We start from the raw sequence: 16,706 nt of genomic DNA on the forward strand, positions 1-16,706 counted from the left end.
CAAATTTGCAACCCACCACACAAAAACTGAAGGCATACAAACTAAATAACACAAAATATACACAGAAAATTGAAATGCTTAACCTATATCTTCCTATTTCTACAACTAGAGTGCAGGTTTGAATTTGGAAATAAACTTTTTCTCAGAGTAGCACCCTAAATCTGTTTTTATCTGAAAGAAAGACAGTGTGTACTAAACCACAAAAATAGCCCCAAACACAACTCTCTGTTCTTGTTTATCTGGGTTTTAGGTAAAAGTTGGCAGAGTGTCACTTTCAGTTCTTACACCCAAATACGTTGCCACACACCAGAGAACATTTATGGGAAATATATGTGAAAAGATTGCAGCTAAATTGGATAAATAAATCTCTCTTCCGGCTGTCTACGTTAGGAACGGACAAATATTGACTAAAGATCAACGGAAATCCGAGTTGGATTCATTTTTTATGCAGATTTCTGTCGCAGTCATCAATGAAAGAGGACTTTTTTTTATAACAACTTGAGTTTTCTAATTTATTATGTAATTAACAGGGATTACAGTAGAAACTCGAGGGCTTTTTTGCATGATTTCTTTTACCGACAATCTTTTAATGGACAGTTTTCATAAGTGTGCTAAAAAATGTCACATAGCTGCATAGCGCACACTTTCCAGTGACATATCTAACCTACATTTTAAATGGGTAGAGATGGTAGCCTCGTAATCAAAACCAGTCCAATTTAGGCCAAGAATTGAAATAATTGGAAACTATTTTAATATTGTTCAACTGCCAGTTGGTGGCATTGGAACATCAATTCAAATATTGGATTGGATAACTTTATTCATCCCATATTTGGGACATTTTGTTGTCACAGTAGCAAGAGGGTGAGAATACAGACACAGAAAAAGTCATTTTAGACATAAATAGATAGGTCATAAGTAAGTTAATAAATAAATATATTAATAACGATATGAATAAATAAGTGTGTTGCTGAAATATATATTTGTTGACACAGTAGCAAGAGGGTGAGAATACAGACACAGAAAAAGACATTTTAGACATAAATAGATAGGTACTAAGTAAGTTAATAAATAAATACATGAATAACTATATGAATAAATAAGCGTGTTGCTGAAATATATATTTATATATACACATATTTATATATACACAGATACATACCCATATACATACACATATATACACGTATACATACACATACATATATATATATAAGCACATATATACATAAACATTGATATACATGCATGCATATGGTAGGTCCTAACACAGCCATTTTTTTGTTGAAGAGCCTGACAGCTGATGGGAATGTTTTACTAGTCTACTGGTGGTTAATCTATGACTAAAAAAAGTATAATCCAACCTGTTTCACCAATGAAATTGTTGCTTTATGTACCTTCCGTTTTGTAAAACCCAATCCAAACCCCCAAAGACACATGAACAGAATTTTCCAATTCCTCAACAGCAGCTTTTTAATTTTCTCTTATTGCGTATAGACGGACTACGCTAGGAGACTTTGATGACTCACCTCACCACAAAAAAAAAACAACCACCAAACTAATAACTTGGCTCTTATCCTTCCGAGACACAAAAAACTGCAGACTTTGTAATCTTTCCAGTCTTAAGCCATTCAGCTGTTTACCCAGAATCGTGCTGACACATTCAATACGCCGCCATCATGCTTATTTTGGAATCATCTAGTGATTCTAGTCCAACAATCTATGTAAGGGGGGGGGGGGGGGGGGTCCTGATGACCGCCCTGGCATTTCTGGTGATATTTTACGATGACATGCATCCTTTTTTTTTCTTTTTTAGCAATAATGCATGACATTTTTCTCATGGCTCATTTTTGTTGCTGTTGCTATCAAGTCATCCTATAGCCAATCTATCAAGGCCTTGACATTTACAAATCCAAATCAACACAATGCCTCAGTGTAAAAAAAAATAAAAGTGGGAGACAACAAAGTTTATTGATAAACAACACTGCGCCACATAAAAGTCAGGAGGCCAATAAGAATCTTAATCCAGTTCGTAGCATCGTGTCTGTGTATACTTTGTACATTTTACTTTTTTGGGCTAAATTAAAGCCATAAAGTAGTTATTAGACATATTCTTGATTTATTTTGAAGTATAATTATACCTCATTATTGTTAGCGGATGTTTGATCACTGTTTATAGTCGTTAAATTGAATTTAAATGAATGTTTTTTATTGTCATTATACATTTTAAGATTAGCCAAAAAGGGCACACATAACAATAATAAACTAATGATCAATCATATATATTTTTAAATAAATTGATTAAAATAACTGGATTAAAAGCCCTGAATTCAGTTTTTTATTCATCTAAAACAATGTTTATTCTACATTTATTTAATATATATTTTTAGATTTTACAAAATGATTTTTTGAACTAAAAACAGAAAAAATGGATTAAAAAATGACAATTATTGATTTAAAAGGGTTAAAATCAGGACATTTAATATACATCTCTACTCTTCATTTCAATTTGATCCTAAAACAGAAAGTCGGCACTCATGATTGACTTTCCCGGGCCACACAAAATGATGCAGCAGGCCAGATTTGGCCCCCGGGCCGCCACTTTGACACAGGTGGTCTAGAAGTTTGTAAATATTTAAATACATAAGAATGTAACCAACTTTAACACCTTGTGCAGATTGAAGTTAAACTTTGAAGGTGCTTTAGCCCAATGCATTATTTTTGAAGGGAACTACACATTCACCTCTAGAGCCAGCTCTTGTTGATGGATTGATATTTTTTTTGTACAAAATCCTGCAGTGGAGAAGTGGCTTTGTGATGAAAGTTTACGTATTATGCTAAGAATGTCTAGTTCTTCCTTCTTTTCCAATAAATACTGCTTTTAGTAACACAAACTTTGTATAAAATCACAATTTTTACAAAAACTACAGCTCATCTTACATCATATACTTCCTCAAGTTGCTCAAACGTATTTTATCGACCAAAAAAATATTTGCTCGCACAAAATCGAAGCATCCAAACAGTATGTTTGCACTCGGCTAAAACCGATCATTTTAACCGACGGATCAAGCTAAGCCACTTGTACGAAGTAAAGTAAATATTTTACAGGGACTTTTTACTATGCTATGTTTGACTGAGTACTGCGTTTCTCTCAACTGCATGATCTACTGCATTTTTAAACACAGGGGGATCATTTTTACTTGTTTTTTTACCACATAAGTGGGATGGCTCGACTATAAGTGCCGCCAAAGTATGCCGACGTACGCCTGCACCGCAGGCAATTGCCCTCGGGGTAAATCTATTAGTTCCCACGTGTTGGTAACGGGGGAAAAGAAGAAGAAGAAGAAATGCAACTTTATTGCTTGGAGCATGCGTTCAGCTGGAAGTACAATTTTTAGTCACTTCCATGCACTTGCAAAGCATGTGAAGCAAGATTTTCTCTTGTTTTTTATCTTGCGAAGCAACACAACTGCCAGGCAAAGACACAACTATGCATTTATTTACTAGAAAACGTGGACCTATCGTTTTAAACGTACATCATTATGGGCAAGAAAGGCATTTTGTGGGGAATGATTGGTTTGAAGATGTTTACCAAAAAGCTCATCTGTTTACAATCAGTGTGTTCACCTATAGCAGGGGTCGATAAATATTTAGATGGAGAGTGATATGAAAAATTCATGTTTTCAATTGTTATTTTTTGAGAGAAAAGACTAGAAAAACATGGACATATGTGCATTTTTTTTGTCATTTTACTACTTTTGGAGTATACAAAAATGCTCTGAATTAGTGGACTGGATTGTTAGAATATGCATAAAGAAGAGTTTAATGCACATGTGTCAAAGTGGTGGCCCGGGGGCCAAATCTGGCCCGCCGCATCATTTTATGTGGCCCAGGAAAGTCTATCATGATTGACTTTCTGTTTTAGGATCAAATTAAAATGAAGTATGGAGTATAGATGTATATTAAATTTCTTGATTTTCCTCCTTTTAAATCAATAAGTCATTTTTTAATCAATTTTTCTGTTTTTTAGTTAAAAATCATTTTGTAAAATGTAAAAAATATATTAAAGAAAAGCTAAAATAAACATTGTTTTAGATCTATAAAAAACTGAATATTCAGGGCTTTTAATCCGGTTCTTTTAATCCATTTATATAAAAAAAATATCTAAATATTATATCTAAAATCGTCCACGTAAAATCAAGTTGACATTAAAGCAGCCCGCAAACCAACCCTTGGCCTAATGAAACAAAAATATGATTAAAACAACACTCGAAGCCCTCCTATTGGTGCATTCGGGACTCCATATTTTATCTCACATGTTAGTGAAAAACCCTATGCACCCATCAAAAGAGCCGCACCTGGCTCCTGAGCCATAGGCTCCCTACCCCCTGACCTATAGTATCATACACGCAAACATATCATAGCGTTTGAAGGCATATTTCTTGAATTAGATAAGGACATGTATCTGGCATGAGGGCATGACTTTGAAGTTGTACAAGCTCAATGGAAGAAAAAGAAGTAGTTTAAAAGTAGAGCCGCTTACTCGCTGGCTCGCTACTCACGCTTGGGAGAACACGCCTGCACATCAGCCACGAATCTTATCGCCGCTTTGACAAGTGCCTTTGAGTGATTACACACGCAAAGTTTTCTGATTAAACCGCCATATAATATATGGGTAAAACAATCAGGATGAAATGAAAATGGAAAATGTGTGCGGGCAGATAAGGCTTATTTACACCGCGATCCCCCCTCCCTGAATACTTGTAAAAATCTTGATTCATGTTTTAAAGTACTTTTGCGTATAAGCATGATGCCTGTGGGGTGAACAGGGCAAACATTCCAAAGCCAGATTGTTCAAAAAATAGAAAATAATACAAGTATTTGCACTTACCAGAACTTCATTGTGAGTTGCCAGATTGTGGGAAAAATCTCTTGTAAAATATAAGATTCTTAGGTTAAAGTTTACGAGCTGAGAATAAGTATATTGGCAAAATTAAAGCAAATATTCCTTAAAGGGAAATATGGCTCCAAACTATTTAGTTTTACTTTCTTTGTAACTGATCAACTGTTCACATGTGTGACCAGACTTTTGGTCCTCGGACGTTTGGTCGCCGGACGTTTGGTCGCCGGACGTTTGGTCGCCGGACGTTTGGTCGCCGGACGTTTGGTCCCCGGACGTTTGGTCCCCGGACGTTTGGTCCCCGGACGTTTGGTCGCCGGACGTTTGGTCGCCGGACGTTTGGTCGCCGGGCGTTTGGTAACCTGTCTTTTGGTCACCTGTCTTTTCGTCGCCAGTCTTTTGGTCGCCAGTGAAATGTACTTAGATATTAAAGAGTACTTAGATATTATACTCTCTTTTAGATATTAGACTCTCTCATTAAAACTGAATAATAAAGGTGGATAAAAAACAAGAGTAAATGGTCCATCAATAATTCAGATGTGACTGTAAGATATGATTTCTCTGACCTATCTTGGCCATCAACACGCATTAGCCTGAATACACTAACCTTTGAAATTTTGTGATAAATGCCAGGAAATGATTCCCGTGAAACTCGCGGGTCAAAGATCTACCAAAATCACACTTTTATCATTATCTAATTCATTAGAGAACTTAAATGTGCCAGACTGTTCTCACAGTCTGTACATTTTTTTTAATCAAGTCGGAAATCTAATTAAGCTGCAACACCATTTGAGATTATCAAGTTTTTTTATTCACCTTATGTATAGCTCGGCATACTCCAATAATGACGAAATGACTTCTCATCAAAGTAGTAGTATTTGGGCTTTTATTTTGTTGACACTTTTCAAAACATTACTGCGCAGTGCGTCAAGTGATAACGTCCAGATGGCGTACCGTGCTGGCGGGGAATTGATCTTATAAAGTTTGTAAAAACATACAAATGAAAAGTAATAGGTCCGCTCGGGACTCGTACTTTGCTGAATTTGTACTTTCAGGATTATGTTACTAGAAAAGAGTAAAAAAAAATAAAAAAATCACAACAATAAAAGCGCTCACGGGAAAATGGCACGCCTAACAAAAACAAGATGTTTGATTTGTTTTCAGTTGCCGGGTTCAAGCTTGGGCTATTTGTAAAAGATACTAGCGAGCGGCTACATTCGCTAAAGTCCGCTGTCAAATAAATCCAACGGGATGTCAGGAATATCAATTTGTCTGTCGAGACGCAGATTATCTTCCTGCGCAATGTTTGCTTCATAGAAAAGCACCGTTTTGGCCTTAAAGCAGATTTAAAAAGGAGTCAAATGGTCTTCACCAAAGCGTCAATAACGATTATAAGTATTCGTCAACAATTTTCTGTCAAAAAATTATAGTGAACTTTACAAATAGTTCTTTAATGCCTTGATTTTTCCAATTTTTCAGGGCTAGCCATGATGTTTCTAGATCCATTTAACCGTATGCCTATTAAAACATGGTGCTCGGACGTTTGGTCGCCGGTCTTTTGGTCCCTTTTGGTCGCCGGTCCTTTGGTCGCCGGTCAAATGGTGACAGGTTGAAACCAGCTCTCAAAATTATATTCATGAGAGAGTTTAATATCTAAAAGAGAGATTTTAATATCTAAGAGAGAGAGAGAGAGTTTAATATCTAAGTACTGTTTAATATCTAAGTACTGTTTAATATGTAAGTACTGTTTAATATCTAAGTACATTTGACCGGCAACCAAAAGAGACCAAAAGACCGGCGACCAAACGTCTGGTCACGTTAAAACATAATCAGAAATACTCTAAAATCCTAAATATATATATAATTTTTTTATCAACTCGGAAATCTAATTAAGCCAAGTTTAAGCCTAGCATTGATGTTCCTAGATCCGTTTAACCATGTGACTATTAAAATATAGTCACAAATACTCTTTTTAAATATCTTTTTAAAATAACAACAACTCCAAGATAGGATTGATTGATACGTTCCGGAAACGAGCAGAAAAACAGATTCAAACAGCTCACAGATGAGAGAAAAAGATAGGTCGCCAGCGCAAACACAGCCATCCATAAGCCAATGAAAGAGCGAGTAAATAACTTTGATGATAAAAATCTTTGGTCCAAAGTCAGAGATGACGTGGAGAGGCATGCCGGATTTGCAGATTGACTTGTAAAGCAAACGTGATTTGACAAAAAGGGTTAAATACGATAAAAAACTCAAAATGTTACGCATAGTCAGTTGAAGTTCAGTTTTAAGTGAGACAGATTCCGACTATGCTAAAGAATAAGACAGTACTGCTCATCATTATGCGAGAATATTCTTGCGTCTAATGAGGTTTCTGCCAAGGTCAAACTATTAAACAAGTGAAGGATTTAAGAGGAGGAGCCTATTTTCGCTGTCAATCAGTTACGGCAATTAGTTAGTTGGATACTAGAAATGGATATCTGAAAATCTTTATTGTACATTTCCATGCCAAAATGAACGTGTTTATGGTTGATTTTGAGGAAATATTCTTATTGGGTTTGAATGATTCCAGTCATGTTTGTAATTGGACTTTTGCGACAACGGAAAGCAATTAGGCATATATTAAATAAAATCGTTTTCTTTTTTAAACTGGACTTTTTTTTTTTAAACTAGAGACAGATGTTCAACGCCCCGTGACTTACACATGAATCAAATCTAAAAGAGGCAAAGCTGATTCCTTTTTTCAATTACAAAAGGAAATTGAATTTGGGTGGAGACAAAAGTACCAACCCAAAATGCCCCGCATTTGCGTTAACACGCCAAAATCGACAAAATATTTACCCTCACATAACACTATATGTTAACCACACTCACGTAACACTTAACAATATGTTAACCACACTCACGTAACACTTAACAATATGTTAACCACACTCACATAACATATGATAACCACACTCATGTTACACTAAACCATATGTTAACCACACTCACGTAACACTTCACTATATGTTAACCCCACTCATGTGAAACTTAACTATATGTTAACCACACTCACATAACACTTAACTTTATGTTAACAACACTCACATAACACTTAACAACAAGTTAACCACATTCACGTAAAACTTAACTATGTTAACCACACTCACCTAACACTTAACAATATGTTAACCACACTCATGTAACAGTTGACAATACGTTAACCCCACTCATGTAACAGTTAACAATATATTAACCACACTCACGTAACACTTAACTATATGTTAACCACACTCAAATAACACTTAACTATATGTTAACCACACTCGCGTAACACTTAACTATATGTTAACTACACTCACGTGAAACTTAACTATATGTTAACCACACTCATGTAACACTTATCTATATGTTAACTACACTCATGTAACAATTAACTATATGTTAACCACACTCACGTAACACTTCGCTATATATGTTAACCACATATAAAGTATTCTCCATATGTTTGTGTGTGCGTGAGTTGCAAAGCCTGTGTCCCCAAGCACCCGCAGCTGGAACCAATCAAAACTGCCGTTTCTGTGAAATTATTCGGGTGAAGCAAACATCAGTCAAAAGACTCATTTGTCTACAACTAACTTTGACATTTACTTACTTGGCATCATGAGGTTAACGGTCTTTTAACCCTGACTGGCCTTTGAACAGATAGTCTTTTGTTTCCTTTTTCTAAGGGCTTTTCCATGCACATGATTTCTAATGTCCTCAATTTAAGAAAAAAATTAAAACAATTATAAAAATAGGAATATTTACAGCCTGGACTCGTTTTATTTGCTGAAAGAAAGTCGTATTTTTAGAGCATCCATGGCCGAAAGCATGTTAATTAGCCACAAACTGCCCCTCGTGACACTATCCAGTTTGTTACCCCCTAAAAACTCAAGTAAAAAAAATAAATTGTGGTCTAGCCATTCCTTTTTGGACCGCCCCGGAGAAAACAGGAATGATGCTAGGCCACGCTGGATGAATCCATTTCTACAGATTTTTGTACTTTTGTTGTTGTTTCTTCTAAAAAATGCCCCCGGTGGGTTATAAAAGAAGTGCTTTCTGTTCCACAGTGGTCTTCAGTCCACATAAAACATCTGCCACTGGTGAAGGTCTGATGCATGGAGAATTTACAAAGTTTTTTGCTCAAAACTGTGAGGAATAACTGGAAGAATTGGAAAAAAATAATCGGAAATTAGATGATTAGATTTTCATGACCAGGGAACAGTGGGCAGTAAATTAAAATCTTAATTTACTGTATTTACTGAGTGTCTTTGCCTAAGAGAAGTCTTTTTTGGCATAACCAACATGAAATATAAAAATTGAATACATAAATTGAATTATAGAGTATTATTTTTTGTTTCTAGTCGGGCTTGTAGACATAGAAATCCAAAATGTTTTCATAATTATGTGATAAGCCCCCCCCAAGAGAGAGATAGATAGATAGAGAGAGAGAGAGAGAGAGAGAGAGAGAGAGAGAGAGAGAGAGAGAGAGAGAGAGAGAGAGAGAGAGAGGTGTGGGGGGGAGAGAGATAGAAGGAGAAAGAGAGAAAAAGAGAAAGAGAGAAAAAGAGAAAGAGAGAGAGAAATCGAGAGATAGGGGAGAGAGAGAGAAAGAGAGAAAGAGCGAGATAGGGGAGAGAGAGAGAAAGAGCGAGATAGGGGAGAGAGAGAAAAAACAGAGAGAAAAGAGAAAGTGTGAGAGATAGGGGAGAGAGAGAAAGTGTGAGAGATAGGGGAGAGAGAAGAGAGAGAGAGAGAGAAAGTGTGAGAGATAGGGGAGAGAGAAGAGAGAGAGAGAGAAAGAGAGAGAGGAGAGGGAGAGAGCAAGATAGTGGGGAGAGAGATAGAGAAAGAGAGAGAGGAGAGGGGGGAGAGCAAGATAGGGGGAGATAGAGATAGAGAAAGAGAGAGAGAGAGAGAGAGAGAGATGCATTGGAGCTTCCAAACTCTGACGAGCAGAGGCAGTAAGCGTCCGTCCACGCAGGATTGCAGGCAGCAGGCAGCATCCTTCTTCCTTCCACCCGTGGATATTGATATTGTTATTATTATCACCCTTCCACAAATTGCCTTGGAATTCTTGCCACCTTCTGCTGACTTCTTCAATTTGGTCGCCTGATTTTTTTCTAGGATCACCACTCTTGTCTTCTTAAGCCCTCCCCGCCCCATCCCTCCGCATCTCTCTCACCCCTCTTTGCCCATCTTCTTCCACGCGTGAGCATCATCCTTCCACGGATAACTTTTCTACCCTTCACCGAGACCGCTCCATCACCCCCTCCACCCACCTCCTCGCTCGCAGGTAGTTCATTTCTTGGGGCTCCTACATGGGGCGCAAGGCGTCGTTTGGAAAATGCTCCGCAGTCGGCGTGTGATCGCCCCGCGGAAGCAGCCGGGATTGGAGTCGCTGTCAGCCGGCGGCGACGCGCGTCTTTCGGGGGAGTCGGCGCGCGTCTCTCGGTGGTGTTGCCGCCGGTGGAGCGGCAGTGGCAGCGCCTGTGAGAGGCGGTGAACGGCCGACGATGGTGTCCCCTACGTCGGCTGAGCTCGGGCGTCAGCGTCGCTGGAGCGAAGGCTGGCTCCGGATCACCTTGCTGTCATTTCTCGCTACTTTGCCCGTGGAGCAACTACGTGCTTTCCCGTCTTCGCTCAGTGACTGCCAGACGCCCACCGGCTGGAACTGCTCGGGTGAGGGTCCCTGCATGTCATTCGTTGCAAGTTAAAGTGTGAACGAATGCAATTCATTACAAGTTAAGGGGGTGAATGGGTGAACGTGGATTAGGGTGAATGCATTCAGGGAGATTTTGGTGTCTTCATCCGGGGATTGGACATGTATTTATTAAGGCAGGTTGTTTTTTTTTTTATTGAGTCTATGTTGGAAAGATGGTATTATGCATTTTCTGACTTGTTTTTATTGAGGGAATGAGTCGTTATAAGGATATAGTTCATTTTTGATTCTGTATATGAGACCAAATGTAACACTTTACATTTTTTGGAGGATTTTACTGCTTGAAAGCCAACAAGTATCTCGTAACTGGTCACAAAAAGTCTTTGTTGTGGGTCAACAGCGGGTTACGCTGACCTGGGAGCATTTTAGATGTACTAAATAAATAACCAGTAGCAGGTCATATTCTCCTGTGAGTACTACAGAAACAAATTGTGGCTTGGATTGACCCAAAAGCCATTTTTTGGGATAATTAAGACACAAATTGTGACTTAGCCATTATTTGTGCACTGAAGAAACCAATTAAGAGCGAATCCCATTGCCCCGGGTCTCACATTAGTGGAAATATGCTTTAAAAACCATACTTTCCTAAGCAGAGTACCCACAAAAAAACTTTGTCCCACCAGAGCTGACTTTCTAACTCCCCCTTTAGCCATCTATACAGTTTTCCATCCATCCCACGCCATCCAAAGCCTTAAAATAGCCCCAAGCCAATTACACACCACGTCATTATTGATATCAGAGCTCCTAAGTGCACCATACCACTGATTGTTATCCCAGTTTCACCAAAGCCGGACATCCCAGTGAGTGTAAAGGCAAGTAAGGATGCTAAAGGACCAAAAAAATTAAAATGGATGGTGACCATTGGCTTAAAAAAATATGCCTTGTATTATTCATTTCCCTTCAACTGTGTATTGATTCCATCCAAGTCTCCTTCCTCTGTTCTTCATCAGCTCCCAAATATTTGCTTCCCGCTGATTAAGATCAGCGGTAATGGTTTGTCATTAGCGACTGGCGATAATGGCACGCATCCCGCCCAAAACGTGCACCCTCCTCACTTCCTTTCACACTCTGGTGTGCATTTAGACAAAAGCTTTTATCTGCCGTGCCTCGCGCCGCCTTAAGTGCACACGGTAGAACAATGGCTCGCTCCCTCGCGTGGAGGAGAATTTGAAGGATTCGTCATCACCCCACCACCAAAAAAAAATAATAATGAACCTGATTTTGGCACAATGTGTGATTGGCACAGTGAAAACTCGTAATAATTAAAGCCAAACCCATTTTTTTCATAGCATGGCGTTAATTTGGCTTAAGTAGTTGTTGTGGGGCCTCAAATTTTTAGCTGTCGACACAAAATGGCAGAATTCCTGTTCAGTTTTGGGATTTTTGGGAATAGAGATATTCATAAGGAGATTTTAGAGCAGGGGTGGGCAAACTTTTGGGTCTGGGGGCTAAAATTGACGTTAAAAATTTGACAGATGGGTCGGGTGAGCGTAAGATATGATACATATAAAAAAGTGCATCCGTTAATAGTACATATGAAATATAAAGAGAAAAAGGGACTAAAGTATTAACATACTCATCACTTATCATTAAAGTAAAAAGTATAAAATACAAAGTCAAGTAAAAAGGAATGTATGAAGAAATATTAAAATGTCATTTTACATCTACCTTTTAGTAATCAAGATGTAGAATAGAGTGAAAAATATGACGAGGGCATCACTTTCTGTACTGCTTTCTTTGTGTAGTGTTGCATTTTGAAGTATTATAGTGGAAGGATCCATTAAAGCAAAGTGTGTCAAAATGACACTTGACACCTTTTATTCTCCGGCTAGATCAAGTAGGGACTTTGTATTGCTGCAGATATTCAAAGTACATGAAACGTCAGTGTGAAACACTGTTGGCCTAGAAAAGGGGTGGCGAATACGCGGCTCTCGAGCCAAAAGCGGCTCTCTGCTTCTTATATTTTGCTATATTATGGCTTTTTGCCTTGTTTTATGGTTCTCTTATTTTTATTCTCGCTTAAAACAGACTCAAAATCATCAAAACAATGAATAAATTATATATTAATTTAACTTGAGTAGCACGTCTATCCACAATAACAGCAAACAACCATTATCCATAATTTTAAATGCGTTGTACCTTTAAAATCTGAAGATATCTCCACTTCCATTGACTCTAATGGACATCCAATCAATTTTAACTATGAACGCCACCAATAATCATAGCCAGTCAACCCTCCCAGCTCAAACAAATTGGACAAAAAAGCACATTTCCTGTATAAATAAATTCATTCATAAAGCTAGCACATACACAAACACCATTTTAGCCATAAAAATCTGACTTTTTGGTCAAAATCTTGCTTGCAGCAAGGGCAAAAAGCAAAGAAGTATTTTTTTTTGGAGTGTACGCATTCCAACGGCAATTATACTCACAGCCGGCTCTCCTTCTTTTGGATCCAAGTCTCAAGAAGTTGTCTTGACTCTTGCAGCAAAATGCTCCAATATGTCCACAAGCTGGTCATTAACTGTGGACCAGTGCACGGCGCTGGTCATTTAGTCCACGGATTCATTAGAGCCGTCTTGCAAAACAGCTGCCTTCTGCTGCTACAATCAATGCTAATGAGCGTGGCCAGCCTGGGCAAAATTATCAAAAGTTGGTGGTTGGTTACACACAGTTGTTTGAATAAGAAATGGCAGTTGAAAGCCCGTTTATGGGTGACACTAATAAATATTGATTCATTTGGAGTCACTCACTTGTCACATGACACCTTTTAACTATATATAACAGGGAATGTATGGCACGAGAGCCATATGTGGCTCTTTCCATGGAGCTATATGGCTCTCCACTAACCTGTGAGGTAAAATATGTATCATAATCATAAGTATATATACCAGGGGTAGGGAATGTATGGCTCGAGAGCCATAAGTGGCTCTTTCCATGGACCTATATCGCTCTCAACTAACCTATGAGGAAAAATATGTCTCATAATAATAAGTAAATATACCAGGGGTAGGGAATGTATGGCTCAAGAGCCATATGTGGCTCTTTCCATTGATTTATATGGCTCTCCACTAACCTGTGAGGTATAATATGTATCATAATAATAAGTATATATACCAGGGGTAGGGAATGTATGGCTCGAGAGCCATATGTGGCTCTTTCCATGGATCTATTTGGCTTTACACTAACCTGTGAGGTAAAATATGTATCATAATAATAAGTATCACTTATTGAAGATGGCAACATTTAAAAAAGACAGGAAATATGATGCCATTCTTTTTTGGGACTCCTTTGGTAAAAGTCACCCGGATATTACTTCCTGATACCCAAGTACTGTATACACTATCAAGTATTTCCATAAAAAGAAAGGTCATTAAACGTTGACGGTACAAAAAAGCTTTTGGGCCATTATTAGGGGACTGAATAGAAAAGGGAGGCCCCAAAAAAAAAAGTAAGGCTCACCTCAGTGGTTATTAGTCTTTCATTATTCATTTGGTTGACTTAATAATTGATCAGCACAATGGTGAAATTTCAGGTAGGTCGGCAAAAGACGCATTTTGGCTGACAGGCGCTTTCTTTCGGTCAAGTAAGTGCTTCTCTTGCCGTTTTAATCGTTGGCGTATAAACATCGGCATTTAAATATTTCATGTCCGTCGACTTGTTTTCTTTAATTATTCAGTTTACCGTAACATCCTTCCTGTAAAGGCAGGGCAGGAATAAAGGAGTGTAAATTGGATAAGCTTATGTCATAACAACTAGTACTTCATTCCCACAAAAACAAAGTCAAAAAAATCATATTTAACTCCTAAGTGATACTTTAAATGTTATTGAAGTACACTAACAATAATCACATTGTATTTCACATCTATATGTTACAATTCTACCTTATGAAGCTGTATTTTAATGTAGAAATACTCACTTTCATGAAAAAAGTGTGATGATAAAAATGAACAATACTGCAAAACTAGTTCTTGTACACATACAGTCAGAAAACATAACTTCAAGTTTTATTTCATGGTTTACAAGTACCCAAATGTGGTAATATGTTGATCAAATTCCTGAAAATGATCCAAAGTGATCATTTTTATGTATAGATCGCCGGTCAAATTATATTCATGAGGGAGACTTTAATATCTAAGAGAGAGAGTTTAATATCTAAGTACGGTTTAATATCTAAATACTGTTTAATATCTAAGTACTGTTTAATATCTAAGTATTTTTAATATCAAAGTACTGTTTAATATCTAAGTACTGTTTAATATCTAAGTACTGTTTAATATCCAAGTACTGTTTAATATCTAAGTACTGTTGAAAGCAGTATATATTTAGAATCTTGAATATAAATTTGAGAGCTGGTTTCAATAGTAAACTCTCTGCCACCATTTGGTCCAAATGGACCAAAATACCGGGGACCAAAAGACCTGCAACCAAAAGACTTGCGACCAAAGGACCAGCGACCAAACGTCCAGTCACGCCCCATATGGAATGAATTCATTGATACTTTTAATCCCACTTTAACAATCTAATGACAACATAAAGAATTGCACAACATGAACTACATTTTTTTTTGTTGGCAAAGTGATGGATAGCACAAGACGCGACCACGTCAAGCTTCATGCAACAATCCGTCCCTGCCCCGGTAAGGCCATTCATCCCACAATCCAGTGGTCAGGCTCATTTATCTTTGTCTCGACATCCTTTCCGAGTCCTCCCGTGGAAACTGGCGAAACACAAGCCAAGTAACCCGACTCCCGTTGTTTTTCTGCCTTTGACAAATTCCCGTCACCTATTTGGACTGGCGAGGAAACGATATAGAAGCTGTCGGGTGAGGGATGTCGACGTGGGGTCAAGGTCAACTTCGACTTGTTCAAAACGGACGCATTATGCAGCATGTCAAAAGTATTTTCATTCCGTTCTTTAGTTAGGTGACATGACAAAATGACTATTTACAAGTTGGTTTCAGTGCGAAACGCGTTATATAATACATGACAGGATTCTAATTTCAAAGGGTTGCCAGATCATTATCCAGGCGCATATATACAACTATTCCCAGGAAGTCTAAATCAGTTTCTTTTGACTTGTTTCAGTAATCTAATTCTTTTTTACCCTAGTTTTTATACAAAAGCGTTGCTTTATATCCATTTCTTAAAATGATTTTGTCATCATTATTTTCTTCTACCGATATTCAGTCGTCAAAACACACTGTATTATCGCAGTGAAAACTGTTGGAAGTCAATTTGCGTTATTTGCGTGTGCACTCGCCGTTTTGATGAATCACATTTGATTGTGAACTGGATGCATTTGCCAGGCAACATATAATCACATAAGGGAAAGACTAGCATACTGTGCGCCAGAATTTAAAAAAAAACATTGACAGGTACACTAACTAAACAGTAAACAGCATTTTATTGAGTAAACTGAAAAGAAAATGGACAAAAAATACTCTTAGCTTGTTGTAAGTTATAGTCAAATCCTATTATTTTTTTTATAAATGGATTAAAATTACTAGATTAAAATCCCTGAATATTCAGTTTTTTATAGATCTAAAACAATGTTTATTTCAGCTTTTTTAAAATATACTTTTAGATTTTACAAAATGATTTTTGAACTAAAAACAGAAAAAAATGGATTAAAAAATGACAATTAATGATTTAAAAAGAGGATAATCAGGATATATAATATAATTTTCTAATCTACATTTGAATTTGATCCTAAAACAGAAAGTCGGCACTCACGATTGACTTTCCCGGGCCACACAAAATGATGCGGCGGGCCAGATTTGGCCCCCGGGCCGCCATTTGGACACCTGTGCTTTACAATGACAGATAATGAAAAAAAATGTTCCGTAGAACCAGCCGTTCGAGATTAAGATATAGTGTAACATCATAATTTGAAGCAGGCATAAATACACAAGCATAACCACAATAGAAAATACTATCAGTGAATGAGGCATTTGGTTTTAATTTAGCCTTCAAACACGCGGTGATTAATTTAAAGCTACAAATGAGGTTGGAGCTGGCTTACGGAGCAGCTTAGTTACGTTTCCCCACAGCCAATCAG

General features: G+C 37.6%; 1 protein-coding gene across 1 annotated transcript in view; it reads left to right on the forward strand.

The window, feature by feature from the left end:
* Positions 1-9,860: 9,860 nt before the first annotated feature.
* Positions 9,861-16,706, forward strand: part of tmeff2a (transmembrane protein with EGF-like and two follistatin-like domains 2a) — a 74,266-nt gene continuing 67,420 nt past the window's right edge. The window contains exon 1 of the mRNA XM_077728648.1: positions 9,861-10,606. Coding sequence (XP_077584774.1) covers positions 10,441-10,606 — 166 coding nt within the window. The 5' untranslated portion in view covers positions 9,861-10,440. The remainder of the gene's footprint in view (positions 10,607-16,706) is intronic.

The sequence above is a fragment of the Stigmatopora nigra genome, chromosome 11 (genome assembly GCF_051989575.1).
Source record: "Stigmatopora nigra isolate UIUO_SnigA chromosome 11, RoL_Snig_1.1, whole genome shotgun sequence".
NCBI lineage: Eukaryota > Metazoa > Chordata > Actinopteri > Syngnathiformes > Syngnathidae > Stigmatopora > Stigmatopora nigra.